Source organism: Lissotriton vulgaris, chromosome 2_1 (genome assembly GCF_964263255.1).
Source record: "Lissotriton vulgaris chromosome 2_1, aLisVul1.2, whole genome shotgun sequence".
Taxonomy (NCBI): Eukaryota; Metazoa; Chordata; class Amphibia; order Caudata; family Salamandridae; genus Lissotriton; species Lissotriton vulgaris.
The window spans coordinates 559566997-559590894 of NC_141687.1; the positions used below are offsets into that span (position 1 = coordinate 559566997).

At 43.2% G+C, this 23898-nt stretch overlaps 1 protein-coding gene across 2 annotated transcripts in view; it reads left to right on the forward strand.

The window, feature by feature from the left end:
- Window positions 1-23898, forward strand: part of LOC147730750 (uncharacterized) — a 1432305-nt gene that overhangs the window by 1199336 nt on the left and 209071 nt on the right. For both annotated transcript variants that reach the window (XM_086955559.1, XM_086955560.1), the window contains one exon: window positions 6924-7034. In XM_086955559.1, coding sequence (XP_086811685.1) covers window positions 6924-7034 — 111 coding nt within the window. The remainder of the gene's footprint in view (window positions 1-6923; window positions 7035-23898) is intronic.

Consider the following 23898-nt stretch of genomic DNA (forward strand, 5'->3'; position numbering starts at 1 on the left):
TAACTATGTAGACAACACTCTTCTCATTCCAAAGGGTGGGCATTCATCTGAAGCAGATGTACGGGCCAATGGGAAACATCTACAAGCAACTGAGCACTGGATCTTTGCTAACCATCTGACTTCACAAGTTGAGATTCTTGCTTGTGGCAAATAAAAGAATCATCGCCCTTAAACTGTTAGGACTCAGGACCCATGCCCTACTCACTGGCAGGGAGGAACTGAAGGGTGTTTATGGAATCCAAACAATCACTTATACCACAAGAGAATCTGGTGGTCAGATAAAGCTTCCACATAGTTAGTTGTAGAGAACAAATTGCCTCAGACATGTGGTTCCAGCGAAAGATCAAAGCTGCCATTGTGTCTCTACTCTCCCACCTTCAGCTATGCCACTGGGCTCCATCTTAAAGCACCTCTGTTGATACTGTGGTAACCACAGCAATTTGCAACAAGCTCACCAGACAGCAGCTATGACTACTGATGCAGACCCCATCTACACTGGCTCATTTTAGCGAGACACTTCACCTCCGAAGCCATCGGTATAGCCTCACTCATTCACAATACAAAGGAGAAGTGGCACAGTGGCTGCTTCTTCTTACAAAAGACATAGAGATAATAAAAGGGTTAACCATCTCTGTGGGTGTGGACCAAACCATGTGTCTTCTCTTCCCCGAGGTGACATCTCATTTTACCATCATGGCACAAACAATAAAACGTCGCGTAATTTAGAAGGCCCTAAAAGACATGGCAACGTCGCTTGATATTGTCACTGCTTTTTAAAATAGTGAAGCGGCCTTATATCAGTCTGGCATATATACAGACATGTTGGGGGAAATTTGCTATAGCTAGGTGCAACTCAGCACAGCTACCAAGGTTCCTGCATTGCGTTCCTTGAAAAGGAGAGAGTAGAACAGTGCTGTAGGGCACTCTTTCTCCCTTCTGCACTGACACACAGTAGGCTGCCTTGCACTATAGTGCAACCTCCTCTTTAAAAAAACAAGTCAAAGATCTTCTCTTGAATAACCAGCTGGAACAATCCTCCCGAAGTCAATATAACTAATCTTTTTATGCCTAGAGAAATCATGGCTATCTCCTTTGTGTGAGACACTAGCGGGATGCACCTTATGTTCTTGCTTCATGTTTTCCTCTTTTTTGTTTTCGCTCTGTTTGTACTTGGTTGATTTATCTACAAATGTTTAGGATGTTTACTTGCTTAGTGACTAACTGTACCCTCTCTGTTTTGATGTACAATGCTCTGATACCCGTTTCGGGTCATGTTCGCACTTTATAAAACTTTTCAAATAAATAGATAGTGCTAGGGCATGAGTGTGATGCTAGCATAGGTTCTGTACTGGAAGGGTAGACTTCCTATATAAAATGCTATACTCATAGATAGTTTCATTCTTTTTCAAGTTTGTATGTGCGCTGCAGAATACACCACACATGCAAAATTGGAGAAGGTTAGGGAAAAGAAAACTTTTCTTCAATAATATGCATGCCTCGAGAAGGCATAGTGTTTTTACGTATATTCCTGTCTACCAATGTTAGCAGATAGTGATTTGTGCCAAAACCCGTAGATGTGTGCATGAGAACGCCCATAAAGTATGCCCTTGTTCAAATTAGCATTTATCAATACGTTGTGTTACTTAAAGCTACTTTTAGCACAAAACTAAATTTGCACTGTCAATAAATGTCACTGCAACACTTTCGACTGGTTTGTGTGACTTCTGTGGTGCAATAACTAAATCTGTTCTATGGCTTTTGTCTCCAGCATTTTCCCAGCTATAAAAATATCCAGCTGGGCATATCCCATACACATATTAATCCAGAACCTGACTGAAGTAAAGATCTCCACAACGCTTTATTGTTTCTGACTTTGCAATCAACCCTCGCCCAGAGATAATTTATTTTGACATTTTTATATAGCAGGACTACGCATTACGATGCAAGAAGTATACCTTCTCCAGAATGATAGTTAAAAAGTGGCACTACTCTGTTCAGTGGTGAAGATACAGTGAACGCCAGCACAACCATTCCCCTAGCATGACGCTGTGGTTTATTTACGACTCCCTAGGGTATCCATGCTGTGGTATTCTCCTAGTGATATGAATAAACAAAGTAGAATCCACTCAGAGTGGTAGTGGTCCCTAAAGTGATGGGGAACACACATTGCTGTAAAACTTTTTATACACTTTTACATTTACATGTGAGTAAGGGGAGGATATGTGCTTATCCTTGTCCTGAAGAAGGAGCCCCGCGCTCCGAAACATGTTGACACCTTGAGGTGGTTGTAATACCCTAATACGTATTTTTACAACCCCACTCTGCACTTCTTTTAATAATACCAGCCGAGGATTTAATAAAATTATTTTTCACCTACGTGCCAGGTATTTTTTAACTACACTTTCACCTCACCTCACTCACCTCTTTAGCAACACACCCCCTCACATAGTTCACTACTTAGTGCTCCTGCGTAGTCGCGAGTCGTAGCACGCCGCATCCCGTAGAGGGGTGCGAAGGCCCCGATGATGAAGCATGACACCAAGGGGCCTGTTGGTGTGTGAGGGGCATTTAAACAACACTGTGTGTTCCCCATCACTTTAGGGACCACTACCACTCTGAGTGGATTCTACTTTGTTTATTCATATGACCAGGGAGACTGAATCCACTGACTCTCTCTCTCCCCCTTGTGTTTGCAACTTTGTATTCTCCTAGTGGCCACCAGCACGCCAGTTGGATATTGCCTAGCACTGCACCATAACTGCACACCGGTTGGAGTTTTTGTGCGTCTCCACTCTGCAGCTATGCAGACCAATCACTTATAGACAATATGCGACTGATGTCCAAATGGGGCATAGACAACCACAGGTCAGTGTGATTACATCCCTCTGCACCATTGTAATTTCCTTAGAAACCTCTGTCAAGCAGACCATCTCTGTTTTTCATGGCATAGAGTGAAGTGAATTCTGAGGACTGCACCATGTAGGACTTATTTTATGCTACACCAATTGAGAAGTAGAGATTTTGTCAAGATAGTCTGATATAGTGAGGGAGACAGCTGTGGCTGTTCCAGCATTTACGAATACTAGAAAGTTTAACCTACTATCAATGTTATGGTACAGAACATGAAACAGGATACGGATAATCATTGGTACAGACCATGAAACAGCATACAAATAATCTTTACCAATGCAAATTACCATATCTTAGCCTCTTTGCCATATTTTACTGATAAAACTATTATTTTTGAAAAAAAGGTAAATTGGTGTTTGTTCAATAAAGAAAAGTGATGAAACGTGACTATTTTCCCTTTGAAGAAAAAAAATAGACCAAGTAATGTTTAACAATCGTAGACCAAATGCACTAAACACTGGCCACAAAAAACGGTCACAAATTGCAGAATTTTTTGGACCTCTAAATTCAAGTACTGACCCATCTACTAATAGGTTGGTTCATATAATATTGAATAGTAGTGTGTCCTAAGCAGGTCTACCTCATGAATATTAATGAGTAGGTCGCAAATTGCAACTCGCTACAGTTGGCAGCCATCCTAGGGATGGGGCGCTGCAATGGTCAGCAGATCACCATGTCTGGGATTTCTTTAAATGCAACCCGGTTTACTCATCCCAGTAAGAAAGCTCTGTTAGTTATACGCCTACTATGTCGATCCATATGTGACCAGACATTTACAGAACGAAATCTTGATCAGGTCAGTTCTTCCCCACAACCTATCATGGTTGTTTCAATGAGCACCCTTGAGCTGGGCAATCATACTATTTAAGCTCTGATGCAATTCATTTAGTGACAGTATAAAAGGGTACATTTATTCTATTTTCTGCCTAAATAAATCTCAAATCATAATGAGACCGAACATCTTGATAGGTTTTCCAAATGCACCAATACATTTCTTTCCTAAGTTTGTACCTGCGTTTGCATGCTCGAGACCTTGCATCAATGTCTCACTGAAATCCAATATTGGGCATACAGGCACCGTGTTTGTGCTCTGGAAAGGTGACAACCCTAAAATGTGCGTCGTCTGCCGACTGCGTCAGCCGCGCGCGCGCCATGAATAAAGAGTCAGGTGGCTGTTATCCTGATCCGACATGACAAATTGGTCCTCCCAGAGTGACTGCAGAGTAATCAGACTGTGACAAATGGTTTACTTACAGCAATTTGTTTTCATTTTACTGAAAATTTCCGCAGTCCTAACAATGGGACGTCTGTGGGGAGGACTGCGTTGGGCAATGGAAGCGGGGGCGAAATTGCCCCCCCTCCCCCTTTTAATGAAATTCTAGTATCGTGTACAGAAAACATTATTAAATGCCGCGGCGAACGTGGCGGAGAGCGGCCTTCGCTTTACTCTGCCTGCGTCTCCTGCCTGATGACCTTTCCCAGTTAATAAAATGAGAAAAAAAAGCAGCTGGAAATATATTCATAGGCGGGTCACTTAAGAAGGGCCGCCATTTGCAGTGGTTAACCACCGCCTGCTCTCCCTGTGTGGAAGGTGCACGTGCCTCGTTGAATTGTGCCAGGTTTGTTGGAATGTAACTCCTTTTCTTTCACTGGCCTGCATGCATATATCACAGTTCTGGGTGATGAATGTATCCTGGCTCCTGTGTCTCCAGAACAAAGGGGACAGAGGCGGGCTTGGAACAGAGCATTACCTCACAGACCAGTGGTACGGACCGGTACATCCGGGGGTTCGGAATCTTGACCATTCGGAGTTGGACACTGTGGGGGGGGGTCCCCTTAGAAACGAGGAATTACCATGAGGACATGGAATTTCGTGCTTATTCTCCAGATAATTCTGTTTCTGAGCCGGAGTTTTACCCCGAGATGTCGGAAGTTAAGAGAACCGTGGTGTTTCTACAGATCTCATAATTCCCATAGGGCCACTCACTGCAATTACTGCCCACTCGAAATGAGGACACTATTTTGACACTTGGAGGAAAAAGAGAGAAGTGTAGATGGTGTCCTCGTCATAGGGAGCATTGACTTTGATTCCCTACAAAAGTCAGATCTGTGTTCCTGAAGAAACTGTGGGAAAGTAAAAAAAGGTGCAAAATGCTAACAGGGTAAAAACAAAACATAATATTTAATAACTCCAACATGTACGATATGCCATCAGAATACTTTCCTTTTCTGAATGAGAGAAAAAAACACCCCCTTCCTCATGGGGAACATCCATCCAGTATGGAGTTCCATTACCACCTTTTCTATATAGTTCTGGAACTCCTTGGAACCATATAATGTACAACAAGGGGTACTTTACCCTTGTAACACAGTATATAAACATTTGCATTCCTTGGTATTCTATCGTCCCACGGCAGACATGGCTGGCACTTTGGCAAGGCAAGGTAAGGAGTGAGCCTTGTAGCAAGACCTACTGAGGCCCTTATTTACTAAAAAAGGTTAAAATATTGCACTTTTTTTCTGTGAATGAAGAGTGCTCATACTATTGGAAACTGGAAATGTGTTTATATAGCACTTACGACCCCAGATCTGGCATTGAAGTATTTTTTTGCGGCAAGTAACACTACTTGTGAACCCAAGATTAGTAATTAGTAGGTTAGTACAAAGTTTTGTTTTGTTTTGCTTGCACAATAGTTGTGTTAGGATCGTGCTCTTAATTTCTTGTGCATTTAGTAGAGTTTGGGTAGGGATAAAATGAAAGGAGGGGATTTGAAGAGGGTAAGTAGCGGTTTAAGGTTGTGTTTTCTTGTTAGTTGGGTGGCATGGTTTAAAAGGAGGGATGGAAGACTTAGAAAGATGTTTGGGAGTTCAGAGTAGTCAGAGGGTTGGGATTATTCAGAGGAAGAAAGGATGATTTTAAATATATCTATCTATATTTATATATCCATATATAGATATGGATATATATATACTGATGATGCTTGGTAAAGTTTTCTTTGCTTGATTAACCCCCTTTATATAAATACCCATATGTACATAGAAGCAGCAATATTTACTGGGCCTGCTTGTTCACGTGGTAGATTTTTATGGTTTAAAATAACTAATCAACCTTTTATATACATAAATATACACATGCCACATATTGTAGTTATTTGTAGGAGGTGTAACTCTCTAAATAGCAACCTGTATGTACACAGAAGCAGCAATTTTTACATGATTTGATTTACACATGTATTCTGTGATCTAATATTTAGTTTTTCTAATATAAATGCATCTGCTTGCACCAGGAGGCATAGCTCAGATTACAATTATGTGTACTTGTATGACAACTCCTCTTTCCCAAATCATGATCAGTATAGTTTATCATGTCTAAGCATACTTGTTGTAATGCAAGACAACATTGAAGGCAGGAGTTATATTAAAAGGATTTATTTAAGAATAAATCAGGAAAAGAAAACCCACAAGAAAAGGCTATGAAGAGCGATGCTGTCGTGTCCAGGTAACGGAACAGAATGACACGACAGCAAGACTCAATCATAGAATACAGAACATTATACATGTCATGAAGGAACATTATACATGTCATGAAGGAATAAATTAAAGGTACAGATACAACAATACTGTTGTGGTACATTCTTGAGTTGTGAGTATGGTGGTCATGTGGGGAAGAATCAGCTTTTGATTAAACTTCTAAAGTATAGATGGTTCTTTGTGGAGCTTATGTTTCTGGGAATGGAATTCCATAGTTTGGTTGCTTCAGTTTTACCTGGAGCAATTAAATTGTTGCTCTGTTCCTCACTGCAAACCCTGTTTATACAGAAGTCCACTTTTAAGGAGGGCACTCACTTTAAGCATACACAAATAACCAAATATAAAGATTAATGAAAAACGGGAATCATGACGTGGATTTTTGAGGATTTAATCATGAACCCCAGAACAGTCCTGTATCCCTCATCTGGTGAAAAGGCGCCCGTTGTTCTATCATTTTCTTATCTTTTTTTCTTCTCCCCCAGTTGACATGTCGGTGCTACACCCCTAAGCAAATAACCCCAATTTTGTCAGAGGAGGATCTAGAGGCGACACGACGAGAGAAGGATAACCTGCAGTATGAAATAGAGACATTGGTAAGTGTTCTTCCTTTGTAGGATAGTTCAGCGGGTTAATGCATATGTTATAGTGATCTGTGTGCTTGCGTCCAGTTATTAGTGCAGGGCAGTATTTTGGTCTTCACTTTTAAGTATGTTCTTCCCTCAGTTCACCTCATTTGGGATGCTTTTTTCAGAGTTGGACTTCCTTTCACTGCCACATTTTGTTGTGATGTGGCCGTTAAGTGTACATGCAGGTCAGCCCAAGATAATGGACAAATGTTCAATTTCATTTTGTCATTCGACTCTGCTTCAGGCCATGTGATGCATTGGTTAGGGGTTTGATGAGAAGGCAGAACCTGTTCTCCCTCTGCGTCATGCTTGTCTCTATGGCCACATGCTCTGGCCTTGACTAACATGCTTCTGGAATATTGCAATACAATAATTGTGAGGAATCCCCAACATGGCTCTCCCGTTTGCTGTCATGGGACTGGTTGTTTCTAGCAATGCAGAGGTCTGTACACGCATGGATTTCAAAGGTTACCTCCTCCACGTGCTGCACACACAAGGTTGTTTATTCCAAGCACTACTACACTCCCACATATGAGACTTAAGTTGTTTCCATAATCAAAGCGGGCATGGTGAATGTGCACTCCAAGGACTGCCTGAGAATTGACCAAAGGGAGGATAAGACATTTTAGTTCAACTAACAATATGAACTGCTCCATGTAACCCAAACGTGAATCTTAGTGTGTCCTTTTTGACGTTGTGTGTTTGAATGGTTTTACCTTTTAAGGTTGTTTTATTTTAGCATATGCTTCCAGTCACAGTAGGCCCACTCTAGTCTCATTGCCCAATGCCTTTGAGTCAACATCTCTTGGATAGGAAGGCGCTCTATACAGAAGACAGTGTCCGTAGCTTTGTGTTTGAAGATGAGGCTCATCTAATGCAGAAAGAAAGCATCAGCTCAGATACTGAATTGAGTTTTTTGCTTAAGGCCCATATTGATTCTTGCTAAATCTTTTTGGTCCACCTGTGTCCTAAGAGAAGTTGGCCAGGATGGCATTTGCAGCTTTGCAGGGCCACAAATATCTGCAGCAGTTCAATGCTGAAGCAGACAGGAGAGGATGTGCATTCTCCAGTGTTTAACTTACACAGACAATAAATGCTTAATGTGTGATGCACTTTTTAAAAAAATGATTTTTATTGATTTTTGTATAAAATCATGGAATACATAAATGTACACTGAGAAAGTTCATCATAACCCCCTAGCCCTCCCCCCACCCAGTAGTCTGGCAGGCTTCCTTAGGAAAAGAGAAGATAAAGGAAAAAGAATATACATTATGAATACAACATTATGCATCGTTTGGCCCCATATAATACCTGAGTGCTGTGCCCAGAAATCAATCACAGAACTGGCATTTGAAAATAACAAAACAAGCTACATCAAGCTAGACACATGTATAATAATAGCACAACATAAAAATCTTCAAATAAGAATACAGAGGCCATTGCCGGTTCAAATACAGATACAAGAGCAATTACCAGTTCCTCTGTCCAGTTACTACATGGTTTAATAGTTAAACCCCATATCTAGCCTTCACTAAGAGTGACACCAATAGATCTAGGTTAGGTTTGAAGGAGTTGCCTATTATTATTATTATTATTATTATTATTGCCTTGATTATCACACCATTCTTTTAGTGGAGCCCAGATTTTCAGGCCAGCAGTGCGTTTCCTTCTACCTTTCCCTTTATAGATTGCAATTTCCAACTTAAATGCTGCTAGTAATCTGGCAAGCCATTGCTGAAATGAGGGTGCCAGTTCATCTAACCAGGCCGATGCAATACACATCCTAAAAACAGCCATTGACATAAATATAAATTCCGCCCCTTGTCGATTCCAGTTTGAGTCAGTCGCTCCTAGAAGCATCATTTCAATAGTCAAGGTAATAGGATTTTTCACCACCGCTGATATAAACCTCTCAATATCGAGTTTCAGTTGGGATAGGCCGTCGCAGGTAGAAAAAATATATATACAGTCTGCATTCAGGAAGTGGCACCGGGGACAGTAAGTTCCTTTACCCGAGCCCCATTTTGCAATTTTGTCGGGAGTATAATATAGCATATAGAGGGTTTTATAGAATTGCGTTTGTAATTTAGTTGATAGCAGATAAGTTTGTGACATTGCCATTATTCTTTCAATTTCAGCTGGAGGTATACCAATTTTGTTTTCCTATTTCGAGGCTATCTTTCCTATATCATCAGGTGCCGAGTTGCTTAATAGGATATATATTTCATTAATGGTTTTGATTTTACTGGACGACAGTGTCTCAAATATCTCACATTTTGTGCTGATGATTTCACAAAGATTTTTTTTTGTTATGAAGTCCCGTATTTGTAAGTATTTGAAGAAGTCTCTGTTGTTAATTTGATATTTCATTCTTAGTTCCTCAAATGTGTGAAGGCCCATAGAAGAGCAGAGGTTGCCGAAGTGTGTAATTCCGGCTGCTTCCCATTTCTTCATACAGCTATCTCTGAAAATAGCGGGCAGATCTAGATAATCTTTAAAAAGTGTATAGTATGTGTAGAAGCAGCTTAAATTTTACTTTTTTGTGATAACTGTCGTGTAGATGACGCCATAGATATCCAGAGTTTTTTTCACCTAGCAATAGGTTATAAATAGATGGTTGCACACCCCGTGATGCTACATTCGCTAGTTCAATTAGAAGAAGTTCTTGACTGTTAATCAGGGTTGCTGCCCAGTAGTAGAACTGCAAATTTGGTAAGCCTAAACCCCCGTTCCTTTGGTAGAGCAAGGAATTTTAATGCACGTCTTGGTTGGGAATATGACCAAATAAATTTTGAGAAGGTGTGTTCCATTGATTTTAAACAGGAGTCCGGAAATTCTAAGCATATTGCTCTAAATAAATATAGCAATTTACGGAAAAACTTCATTTTAATGGCGTTTACTCTACCCATCAGGGAAAGGTGCAGGTTATCTAGCCGGTGGAGATCCTTTTGCATTGTCTTTAAAACAGGATTTACATTGCTATCTACCAGATCTTCTAGTTTGGCGGTGATAGAGATCACCAAATATGTTGCGTTTGGAGTAACTCTCGGGTCGGCAAAAGCCACATTATCATTAATCACAATTTGGGTTTTACCTTGATTAAGGGCGTATCCGGAAATAGCTCCAAATTTGGTGGCTTCATCAACGATAGCAAACATAGTAGGTGCTGGGTTCTTAATGACGATTGCTATGTCATCAGCATAGGCTAAAATTTTAGTGGAGAGATCGCGTGATATAATAGGCTCTATTACCAAATTCATTTCCAATCTTTGTAAAAAGGGATCTAAATAGAGGGCAAATAGCAATGGCGAGCAGGGACAGCCTTGTCTCGTCCCTCTCGATATCTTGAACGATTTTGTAAGATTGCCATTGACAGAAACCATAGCCGTCGGGTTGACATATAATTGTTGTATTGCCAAATTAAAGCTTGGAGGGGTTCCAACTCTTTTCAAAGCTGCCAAAAGGAATTTCCAGGAGACCCTATCAAATGCCTTTTCCGCATCTAAAAGTATGAGGGCCATAGGGTCTTCTGTAATTCGTGACTGATCAAAAAGTGTAATAACTCTATGGACGTGATCAGTGGTAGATCTTCCTGGGACAAAGCCATGTTGGTAATTGGCTATAACTAAGTGAATAATTGGGGCCAGGCGATTTGCTAGTAGTTTGGAATATATTTTAGAATCCACATTAATCAAGGTAATTGGTCTATATGAGCCTAATTGATCAGGGTTTTTTTTTTTCAGAAATATTATAATTTTTGCACTGGACCAAGATTTAGGAGGGGTTCCCCCTCTGAAAATATATCCAAATAGAGTCACCATTATATGTTGAAGTTCGGCTAGGAAAGTTAAAAAAAATTCCGACGGTAGACTATCTAAACCTGTCGCCTTTCCCTTTGGTAAGTTCTTAATTATTAGTTGAATTTCCTCTAAGTTTGGATCATCCATTAATACCAATTGGTCTGCTTCATCAAAACTTGAGGTGTTAGGTAGGTTAAGATACTAATTTATCATATTTTCTATATTATCCTCACTTCCCTCAGTATATAATGAGCTATAAAACTGAAAAAAGGCTTCCTTAATGTCTTCGGGATCAGTAACTATACCTTTTGTTGGGTCTGATATCTCCTGAATAATATTGGCCGTCTCTAGTTGATGAATACGAACCGCTAGTTGATGACCAACAAGTTCGTTTACCTCGTATACCATCTCCCGATTAGCAGTTGCTCTTTTTACCGCTTTAGCTGTAATATCATCAATAATTACTGCTCTAGCTATTGTGACTTGGATTTGATTTCTTTCAATTATTTCTGTCCCAGCATGTGCTTTGATAGTCTCAATTAGACCCTCTTCTGCCTGTCGAAGTTCTTCTTGTTGAGTCTGAGATTTAATGTGAGATAAACGATTTGATCTTACGGAGTATTGTAAGGTTTCGCCCCGAATCCCTGCTTTTAACGCATCCCAGACCACATCTATTCCTGTACTACCCAAATTCTCCTGTATAAAATTCGGGATCCACTCTCGCATATGTGAGCAGTAGTTAGGGTCATGTAACAGAGTTTTTTCAAAGGTCCATGTTCTTATTCTTTTTTCAGATGTGCCTATATTCACCATACACATTAAAGGATTGTGATCGGAGAGTATTTTTGTTAGTTTATTAATTTTACTTATAGTTTTTAAAGAGTTAGAAAGAAAAAAAAAATCTATTCTGGCAAACGTGTGATGTGGAAATGAGTAAAATGTATATCCAGTATCGTGAGGAAGTTGTGTGGTGGATTGCCATCCATCCACCAATCCATGCATATTGCAAAGATCTTTTACTGCCCTTAAGACCTTTGGTTTGCGGCCCTTATATACCCAGTGGTCTTTTGACGACCAATCATAAGGCAAATTTAAGTTAAAGTCACCACACAGTATAACCGGTAATGGCCAGTGTGCTTTAGAGATTAGAGTTTAGAGATTTCGTGGATGCTTGAGGGATCATCTTCATTGCTGCTATAAAGAGTACAGATCGTCATTTTCCTCCCTTCAGTATCTTGTCGCACTGTGATTGCCCATCGCCCATTTTTGTCAACTTTGCTTTTCGGGAATGTGTGTCCCTAGCCCTTGAACAAAATAGCAACCCCCTTAGTCCTAACACCTTGAGTGGTGGCGCATACAAGCCTAAACCCGAGTGATTTTAAAAGGTGGGTTTGAGCAGCCTCGATGTGGGTTTCTTGTAGACATATTATGTTTGCCCCTATTGATTGAAGCCAGATGGCTACATTTTGACGTTTATTTATATCGTTCAGGCCACAAATATTAACAAATAAATTTTTTAATGAAGACATAGTAAAGTCTTAGGTATCGTTATCCAGGTTTGTTCAATCATTTTAGTCAGCCGAGAACTTATCTTCTGTAAGTAGCATTTTGCCATGTGGTATCCTTTTTTTAACCCCACCAAAATAATTAATATTAGCCAGACTACCCCTACTGTCCCTTCCCTTTGAACCCTACCCCTCCCCAATCCCACCCTGTCTAGAGAGTCACCCTTCCCCCCTCCCCCTCATAGAGGCGTCCTGGATCCGAGGGGATCCAGGTGTGGGCGTCTGGGTGGTCAGATTGCCAAAGACCACTCTCACAGCCTCCTATCCTGCCTGTTTGCAAAGAAAAAGAATCAAAAAAATAGCTATCGAGAGCTATATTTCCATACCTATAAAAAGGCATAAATACTTATCTGTAGTAACTAAATTGAGCCCAAGATTGGTGTATATAGCAAAAAATATGCTATCGCACATGTTAAGTGGACATAGACAGATGTGCTATAAAACATATAGCCGAGGAGCGACCATAGGTATATATTCAATTAGTGGTATATAGTCTTTATCAGTTTGTCTTCCTAGCGGCATCTGTTAATTCTTGCAGGTAGATTTCCGCTTGGATTTCACTGTTGAAGATACGCGTTGTTCCTCTAAAGATTACTTTCAGACGGGAAGAATTCTGGAGGTAGACTGTGGCACCAATTTTTTCCAAGGGGGTGTAAAGTTGCCGCATTCTCCACCTTCGTTCCACAGTGGGATGCGCGAAGTCTGGTCTGACAAAAAATTGAAATCTGTTATATTCCCGTTTGCTGGTAGGCCGTGCCAGGTCATAGATGGCCTCACGAAGCAGAAAGTTCCCAAAATAGACCAGGATAGCTCTTGGGTATTTAGAGGATTTCTCTGTGTGTTTCCGTTGTATAAAGGGAAAGCGATGTGCTCGCTGAATTTCCTTGTCCATGTCCCAATTTGTTAGTTCCGGGAAGGATTTTTTCAGGAGATTACTTATGTATCCCCTGACGTCATTATTCTCTACGGATTGTGGGATACCCAGAAAGCGGAGATTGTTTCTTCTTGATCGGTTCTCCTGATCCTCAACTTTAAACAATAAGTCTCTAATAGTTTCGTCTTGGGTTTTATCCTGCTTTTGTAGAGAAGCTACATCTTTCTCTAGATATTCAGTCCGAGTTTCTAGCGAGGCCATCCTTTCTGAAATCTCGATGCAGGTATTGCCAACTTTTTTGACCACTCCCTCTAATTTCTGAATAGCTAGGTGATTGCCTTGACTGTCTTTTTTATGTCTTTATGAAAAGCCGATATGGTGGTTAAGATATCTCTCAGGGATGGTTCTACTGTTGTACCTTTTCTAGTTATATCTCCTTGGGTAAGATTAGTGTCAATCTCATTTGAGTCTCCCCCCATGTGTTGATCTGTAGCTTCCTCTTCTAAATTTGAGTGGTCTAAGTTTTTTTCGTTCCCTTTAGTTTTAATACTTTGTCCATAACTACTTCCTTGGTCTGAGCTTTCTAAAGCAGTTGATTTATTAAGCTGTCTATTCCTTGATCTTCTTTTCACATTTGTTTCCCCTTTGGAGTGATGCTTAAGTCACCTTCCTGAGATTTCCTGGGTTCCTCGCAGTCAGAGCCTTCATGGGGTGATAGAGGGTCATCGTCGTTCATCACATCACTTAACCCACTTGATGTTGAGACACCAGTCTCGTAGATATCTGCATCAGATTCCTCAGTAGGATTTTCAGTTTCAGATTGTAGCAGTTGTTTCCCCCCTTTGTAAGTGTGTTGTTCATGGCCTGGAGTTCCAGTTAGGCCAAGATGTAGATTACTAGTTTCCAATTTGTTAGCGTAGGTTGCCTTAGCACAGGGGGAGTTAGAGTTGAATTCTCCCATGTTACAATTGAGGGCCTCAGGGGCGAAGACTTTAATTTGTGATGTGGTTGCCTCAAGCCCAGTGTTCTCTAGTGTGCCAGAAACAAGATCTAGATCTCTTATGCCTTTATCCTCATGCCTATGGGTTTGAGCAGAGATCGGATCTTTGTGGATTTTATCACCTCTTTCCTTGGGGATTGGGCTGAAGATAGTAGAGATACTGGGCTGTAGCGCAATTGCATGCTCGCACGCTTTAGAACTACCTTTCAGATTTTTGATTGTTTGTAGTCTTTTGGCCTTTTTAGCCATCAGCTCCACATCATCATTTGAGTCGATATCTTTCTCTTTCTCCTTCTCCTTGCGTTTACCTTTCTGATTATCCCCTGAGACTTTCTTATTCTGGTTATTTTCATTGTCCCGTTCGTTGGTTTTGTCTTTGTCTTTATTTTTGTCCTTTTCTTTCTCTTTCGCTTTATTCTTGTCTGAACCTTTGCCATTCGGTTTATCTTTGTCCTTCACTGTTTCTTCATCTTGTGTTTTGTTTTTAGATTCCTTCGCTTTCGCTCCCCGAGTTTCAGGGCCCTTTATTTCTGGTCGTCGAGGAGTGTGTTTGTCCATTACATGCATGATTGGGTCCTTTGGAGTTTTGGTTGCATAATCGTGAAGAGTATCCTCTGCACCCTCTGTAGTTTTGGCTGATGATGATTGCTTACAAAGATCCTTTGATCGATCTTGTGAAACATCTGCGCCGGTTATATTCTTCTTTTCAGGTTCATTCAGCTCATTCAGTGGCTTGTGAATTTTAGGCTCCCTGGCCTCCCTATGCTCCTTGGGTCCCTTGAGTTCAGTGTGTGCGCTCACCAGAGGGAGACCAACTCTTGTCACCAAGTCTTCCATAGCCTCCAATTCTGGCTTATCTAAGCGTGAGTCGCCTTGTGAGTCACCTTGTCCACAAGAGTTATGCAGTGCTCTGCACGGTCGTATAGTCGTAATCGTAGTACTAATGATCTTGTTAGCAATCTTCTTAATTAGGCCCTTCTTCTGCTCATTCTTCTGCACACTCAGTTGGGTGGATGTGTTATGCCCACGAGGTTTGCCAGTTGAGCAGGTAATGTCGGCTGTAAAGGTTAGATTACCAACCCAACTATTGTCCAAAATAAAAACCCGAAATTTTATTGTAGGAATTTTCATTGGTACTTCATCCGTGTATCCCCCCGCTAATCCTGGCAATAGGGGCACTGTTCACTCCTGTACACACTCCTGTATGCGCTCCTGTATATAGCTACTTTTCTGAATATATCACCCTCAGCAGTTGAAGCATTGGCAAGAGTTATTAGCGCAATACAGAGTAAGCCCAGAGCCCAGAGTAAGGACAGATTAAGCGATCCACAAACACGTACGTACGTAATACTCAAAGGTTCACCAACTCACGCTGTAGCAAGCACAGAGTAAGCACAAAGTAAGCAGTCCAAAGCTGTCCAAAATAAACTTTTAGGGCACTGTAAGTAGCCCCCAGAAGTCTTGCAGTGGGCTATTCACTGCTTGTTCACTGGCTTGCGCGCTTTCACATAGAGTACCATAAAGAGTCTAACAGAGTGTCAAAGAATAACAAAAAGTATCTCAACAGCTTAGGTATTCACTCCGACTGCTAGGAATGACTACATCCGACTGTAGGTTTGGGCTCAGTTAAGGTAGTCTTTGTTTTAGCTTTTTTTTTTTTTCTACTGACTTATTTGATTATTTGCTCCTTCCCCCATTTTTGGGTCTCAGTCACAATCTCCGAAAAAGTGCAGCTCCGCCGAAGCAGCTCTGGGCTCCGAGCCCTGAGCACTCCGGGCCCTGAGCACTATGCACTATGTACAATGCACTATGCACTATGTAAAATCACCCCAGCCCTCGACAGCTCGAGCGGCACGAGCGAGCTACTGATGGAAGCAAAGCCAACGCGGGGTAAACGCGGGTCCAATGCAAGCCTTTAGCAGGATTATACCCCCCTCCTCACCTCAACAGCTTCGGTGCTCGTGTTCGAGCTCACAGTTCAGACACAGTTCAGACACAACAGCTCAGCAGCTCCACAGCTCCTCAACATCGATGCCGGCGTTGGTGCATCGGTATAGGCAGATTGGTAAGACACCTCGGTGTTCGGCAGCACGATCCCATCACCGAGCACCGAGCACCGCCTCCATCACGAAGTTGCTGGGCTCGTTTAACGGAAAGCGCCGAAGGCTCCGAGAGCTCTGAAGGGTGATTCACGGCAGACAGCCTTACGACGGATGTCGGATGCAGGATGCAGGATACCAATGGGCAGAAGCACACGCAATCAGCAGCAGGTGGCAAAATCGGAATCGGATGAAGTATCAGGAAACCAGATAATCAGGAAATTATCAACACACTTCAAGAGCGAATTGCAAATAAACCTTTTGCAAATGTAGCCATCACCATCGGAACCAGATCCTGATTTTTTTTTTCCTTAAACACTTTTCACCACGACCGCTACCCTTGTCATATCACCAGCGGCGATACCAGCAGTTCACAAGCGGCTTTCTTCTTCTGCTTCTCCGGCTTCCTAGCGGGTTGAAAGCGGCACCCCGAAAATGAAGGCATCGGTAAGAAGTAGGTAATAAGGAGCCTTGGGTTGTCTTGGGTATTTTCCCTTGAGTATTTTCCCACTGCAACTGCAGCTCCTACCACAAGTTTTGTTTTAAGCTTCTAATCTTTTTTTTTGCCGGTCATAGCTCCCGAAAACCCTGGTGAAGGCAGGTTCTCAGAGAGAGTGAGAGTGACACAGCGGTTGCTCACTCACTCAAACGCCATCTTGCCTCAAACGTTGTGTGATGCACTTTTGAAGTTTTGCTGCAAGACCTACAATTATCTTTGGAACTTTGTACCCGTCAATTTCTATGTGTTGCTTTTTTAGGTCTTGGTTAGCCAGTGAATGCGCTGTCTCGAAGAGGCATGTTGAGTTCAATCTGTGGGATTCAGCCCGCCCCTAGGCTTACCACTTGCTCGTGCTGTTGTCACTCTCATGTGCTTTTTTCTCCATTTACACATGGCATGCATGTGTCATGTTCTTCTTATGTTTAGCCTCCCTCAGAGCATGGACCAAGTACTTGTATCCATCCACTGCTTCCATTTTAGGAGCGACTTTTTTCTTTGTGTTTGAGCACTTCACACAAGTGCTCATGTTTTTACAGGGCTTCATTTCAAACTATGTATAGACTGTTAAACTGCAAAGCAGCAAAATTGCAAAGGGGTGTTATGTTTTTTTTACGCATTTCTATATAGCGCAAACTCAACCCAAATGTATGGGAGCGCTTTACATGAGTACCAGTTGCATTAAAGGGACCCATTAATTTTTAGACATGGAGAGATTAAGGGGCATATGTACAAGCCCCTATCACCACCACAACGTCACTATTACTGACGTTGTGGTGGCGAAAAGGACTGTGCCTTATGTACAAGGCAGCGTTAAGCCACTTAACGTGGCTTAACGCTGCCTTGCAAATAAGGCCCATTTTTTCTATGGTTAGCATGAGAGGGGAGGGCAGTGAGTGTTGCCCTGGGCGTTCCACCGCAACACCCATTGATTCTGATGCTGCCCCCTATGTACAAGGGTGGCGTACATAGGAGGCAGCTCCAAAATTAAGACCAGGTAAATCCTGGTCTTAAGTTGATGAAACGAGGAGAAATGTATTATTTCTCCTCGTTTTTGCTTTTTCCATGTGGGCTGCATTTTGCAGCACACATGGAAAAAGCAAATTGCCATGGTTTGTTTATGTACAGGAAGGTGGCTCTTCCGTACATAAACAAACCTTTAAAAAAAATGGCATTTGGTCACTTTCATGTGTGCTGCATGAAGCAGCACACATGACAGTGACAGAATGGCATTTTAGGATTGTTTATGTGCAAGAAGGGACCCCTCCCTACACATAAACAGTCTTCCCCTGCACGCAGACACCCTTGCACCAGCGCAAAGGTGCCTACATTGGTGCTAAGGTGCTAACCTTAGCAACATCGCAGGGGGAAAAGCAAGGCTGCACCATATCCTTGTAAATATGGTGTAGCCTTACGTTTCAGAAGTGGTGGAGTGCGGCGTTAAGTCAAGGAGGCTAACGCCACTCTCCGCCACTTCATTGTACATATGGCCATAAGTGTTTTGCCCAAATTCGAAACACGAACCCAGTTCCCCAGCTTCAAAGTCAGCCGCTCTGCCCATTACACCATATCCTCTCCCAACAGAATATAAACATGAAAACCGCAGTTCCCCATTTTGTAGGTATCACAGATAGAGATTGTTTTCTTAATCTTTTTACGCCTCCCTCCCCATCTTTTACTGTTTTTTGTGTGCCTATTAAATAGAAAAAAATCTTGCCTGTACCAACTCTGTCGGCCTTATCTCTCCCACTTTCAGAGACAGCAGCACTGAGGCTTTGGTGTGTGTGTGTGCGCACTTGTGTGTTACTCCAGGGAAAAAACTGAAGAGGCTGTCATATGCTTAGGATTTTTACATGACTTTCAGCCATGTTGAACAGTAGCCGTGCTGCTATTCAGCATGGCTAGAAGACATTGACATTGACAGTGCCACTAGCTCTAAGATTACCGAGACCTACTGGCTTTGCCATTGCTTGTTTTCTATTTGATAGTATATAAAGTAGGATGATGAGGCTATTTGTGTTTATGCAATAAACTGATGGCAGAGTGAGACTAGACAGAAATCTAATTATTTACTGGATGATGACTCTGCACATTTATCCAGACATACTTCCTGCCATGACATTTCAGAATGTGCCTCCTCTTCTGATGAACGCTTACCCTCCCATGGTCAACACCCCTTTGAACTGATGTTCCGCACCATTGAATTAGACAGAGGACAAGGAATCTTATTTATCCCCAAAGGAGCCTGGGAAAATGTATGTGCAAACAATCATAATATCCTTGGAGGGTTAGAGCAACATAATTTTATCAAGTGAACACATAAATTAACCAGAAGGTTCTCTGATATTATTTACTCATAATCAATTGGTCTCATTCATAAACTTCATACAAAGTAATACTGATCAATCAAACTGTGCACTGTCATGTGTTATTGTTAGAAGGTGGTTCTGACACTATGGGCCACCCCGATTTTTCACTTTTTGAGCACCTAATTGTTGAGCTTTTAATGTGGGGGAGCCTCAAAGGTTGGGACTCACCTACAGTGAACTCAGTATGAAAGAGACTGCATGGGGATTTAACTGGTGTCCGCCTGGCTTCACCAGGCCACTGCGCAGCAGCTGGAGTAAGGGACACCGAGCTGGTTACATGCAGACACATGTGTTCATGTGTGTGCACATGTGTAGGGGCTGCGCAGGGGAGATTCCTAGCATGCGCAGCCAAGGAGCAGGTGCAGATAGACTGGTGTTGCAGGACTTATGCAGAATAGGCACTATACAGTGGGAAGAAACATGCCAGGGTAAGTCAGTGTGCTTTACAGTGTGGAGGTTTTTACTTGATTTACTAATGGATTGAGCTAACATGTATGATATATAATCAGGTTTTTGGATCTAACTCTAAATGATTGATTGTTTTAGAATTTAACATGTATGATATATTATCAAGTTTTTGGATATAATTCTAAATGATTGATAGTTTTATATTTTTTAACCTTGTTGACATTTTAGCTATTTTTTTGTACGATTTTAATTTATCAAACAAATATAAATAAACTAGTTTTACTTTCCTAAGGCCTAGAAATTCCAGACACGCACTAAAGTCCACTGTAATGGGTGTGTGAAGAAGTATTCAGCAGAGCCCAAAGTCATATTTGTACTGCTTTCATGTCATCCAGAAATGTCACATTTCTCTGAGTCAGCCATAACCAGGGCCTAGTTGAGGGCTGACCTCAGCAGGATGGATTGATAACCTTTCTTCCACAAGCTAAGGCCTCCTCTCCACGAAGAGAAGATGGGTGGGGCTACAGGCTCATCCATCAGCAGCTATCACTGGGTGCTAGGCACCAGGCTGCACCAAGGAGGGAAGGCAGCGAGGGGGGAAGGGGCTTTTTCAGAGACCCTGGACGATGCTATCTTGAACCAACCCAGAGGCCTTGGCAGGAAGGAGGGAGACGGGGCAGTGAAGTGTTGTGTCGCTGTGTGATAGGGCCAACAGAGACTTCCTGCCAGCCCCCTCCCCAAACTATAAAAAAGTGTTTGCACAGGAAGAGAAGCTCTCTCTGGGGTGTGGTCTGCTGAGGCAGAGGGTGCTGGAGCCCAGCGCAATAGATAGTTGGAAGGAGGAACCCCCTGACTGCTCTAGAATCCTGAACAGCACCAGGAGGGGAGTCCATAACCAGTGTGCAGCAGCATGGGCCTCTGCGCAAGCAGGAGAGAGGTACAGGAGGTGAGCCAGGCAAAAGGCCGGTGCAGGGAGCCAGTGAAGACAGCTCCCTGCTGAATCCCCACTCTGTGAGACCCAGAGGGCGAAAGAGAGTGCTCCCAGTGGCTGGGGAGCACCACCAAGAAGAGGCCAAGATCATCAAAATCAGACTCATGGGGGCCAAGATACGCCCCCCAGGAGGTAGGCAACCTTTCACCTCAGGAGGGACCGACAACGAAGCGCGTGGGGCTCCACTGCCCGTCCATGATGTGAACCCGGGGTAGGTCAGATCCCAGGGGCTGCCCCCAATGAGAAGTAAAAGGACGGGGTTCTGTCGTGAAAATATGTCAAAGGGACCCGAGACCCCATCCCCGGGCCCAGAAGAGGGAGAAGACCAGTCAGGGAGCGCCATCGTGCTCCCTGTGAAGATGGCTGAGCGGGGCGCCAGGAGCCCACCCTGGTCCCCGAAGACTCCGGAGGGAGAGAAGCGAAGTTGCGCCCCCCCTCAAAGATATCTGGGGGCCCGAGACCCCATCTTCTGGCCCCATGGTGAAGGAGGAGGCCGAGGGAGTGCAGCCGCACTCCCCCAAGGACTGATCCGGCCGGTGTGAGCCTCAGTGTCGTCCCGCCGGAGCGGGCAGACCAGAACTGCTGTGCCGGCTCCCGCAGCAGCACGTGAGGGTGCTGGCCGGGCAGGGTGCCGGCAGGGGCAGCTCCAACGGAGATGCATGTGGGGGCCCTCGTGGGACGATGACCCCCGAGAACAGAAGAGGAGCGGCAGGGGCCCGGATGGGACCGTGCCCCCACTACCCAGGGGAGCAGCCGGGGGTGGGCTCCCCGAGCTACAGATTGACTCACCTTGGGGGTCCGGGTGGGACCGGAACCCCCACCAAAGCCAGGAGACGCAGCCGGAAGCCTCCGGGGGCAGCGCAGCTCTCCCCGGAGCAGTGGGAGAGCCGATGCTATAATATGCACGGCGAGGGCAGAAGCGCCCCATAATGCCTTGCCAGGCTAACAGAAGCCGGCAAGGAAACCTGATGATTACTGCATGTGTGTGCCAAGGAGCAGGGGAAGCTGCAGGAGAAGCGCAGTCTCCCCCAGCACAACGTGAAGAAGTCCCTCCCTAAGTCTCATGGGGACTAAGAAGAATAACCCCTCAAGGGCTGAGCAAGGAGTCATCTGCATCCCCATGGCTGGAACTTTTATTCTACAGCTGGGGGTGCGCTAGGGACTGCCTCAAGGAGTGAAATGCTGAGTTAGGGATGTCTGGAGAAGGGCATCCCCTGGAGGTGAAGAGGTGTAATTGCACCGTAGTGCATTTACTAATGTTATTTCTTTTAGAGGGACTGTAGGTGACATGTGTAATTTGAAGTACCTGTGTAAGGTGATGTCATAAACTGAGTGGGGTTATGTTGCCAGATGTTCCTGCTAGGCTGTCTGGGTGTATATGCGTAATCCCGTGATTTCATGTGTGATGCCTTTAGGGGCTGTAATTGCAATGCATTCTAATGACCCACAAATGTGATGAGTACTGTAATTCTAAAGTGATGCTTAAACATGACTTCTTGCTACTGCACTTAGGGGAAGAGCCCAGTCTGCTAGCCTTTAAGATGTATAGGTGTATAATTTGTGGTCAGTAGGAAATGCTCAGTCAGGGCACCAAGGCAGGTTAACCTATTTTAAATGCTTGTTGGGATAAAGGGGGGAGGAGGGTCGCCACTCGCTCCAGGTTATGATCAACTAACTGCATTGGGTGCAAGATGATGTGCATACATGGGAGTGTTGGTACCAGACCCCATACCCCCGCTGGAGGGGTGGAGCTGTTATGCAATGTCACAAAATAATTCCAGCAGCTTATATATATTTGTAAATTGGTGCATAATATTGAGTAGTGTGTGTGTTTAATAAATGTACTCTTACTTTTATAAAGCAAAGTACAGACTGGACAAGCAATTATTGAGTGTTATTTTTGTGCACCTGCAAATGGCGATTACTAGCCCACACCACCTCCCTTGAGTAAGCCTCAGACTGCTCTGCAATGCTACCCTCTGAGAGTCAGGCGCTACAATTGGGTGTTTGGTTCCCAGTGAAGGACAAATGTAGTCATGTTATTTGTGCAGGCCTCACAGATGCTGCCTCGTTTTCCAACAATTATTTAAACCCATTCTTATTGTTACATGTTTAACCTCGTAAACCTTTTACAGAAGAGTCACATTAGAAATATGTTCTTTATCTTTATATAAACAAATAGTACTTACTTATATTTTCACTAACACAGCACCTTTACTTTGATGTACATGTGTGTGTGGGGGGGGGGGGAGAGGGGGCCGGGAGGGATACTCCGTAACTTCAAGAAATGAGTTACTTTCTTCAAAACTGTTTCAGGTTTAAAATGTTATCTGTTTTATTTTCCTCCACATTTTGACAATGCCTTTCACCCTCAAACAGATTGATTATTTCATCTTACAGCTGTTTTATATTGTTCTTGGGGGTCATCCTTAATGGGGAGCTGTTTGATAAAGTTACAGGGCTCAAGTGGTACGGAGTTTTAATTGTAACATAGTCCTATTGAAATGCAACTATAGAAAAGTATGCCAGAGTGTTCATAATCACGGAGGAATTATGGATCTTTGTTATCTAAATATTTTGGATCTCTGCCTTTGCACAGTTGTTGACATGATGGCACATTCATTTTCAGCTGCTGGATTTTTGATATTGGTAATATTCCTGTTAGACCTGGCATTCTTGGCGTGATTTTCCCTGACTTTTTGCCTCTACCTCCTATTTTTTTGATGCTATGCTGGATTTTGTTTTTGCTGGTTTCGATGCTCTGGGCACTTTGCCACTGCTGATCAGTAGGTCCCTAGTAAAGTGCACTAAGTGTGCCAGGGCTGGTAAGTCAAATACTACTAGTGGGCCTACAGCACTGACTGTACCACCCACATGAGTAGCCCCAAAGAGATGTCGTAGTCATGCCACCGCAGTGCCTGAGCGCAGTTGCTAAGTGCCATCTTGACCTGACAAGCACACCCTCTTGCCAGGCCATACCTCTGCCTTTCTGTGCACATAGGACACCCCTATAGCAGGCCCTAGGTACCCCTCTGTGTAGGGTGCAGTATATGTCTAAGGTAGGACATGTACTGATGTGCGTACCATGTCCTGATAGTGAAATACTGCCAATTTCGTTTTCCACTATTGAGAAGCCATCTTGCCCATAGGACAGAATGGGCAATGCTGCGTAACATGTTTATCTGCATGTCTTCCCATCGAAGTGAGATAGGCCATTGGAGTCTGGTAT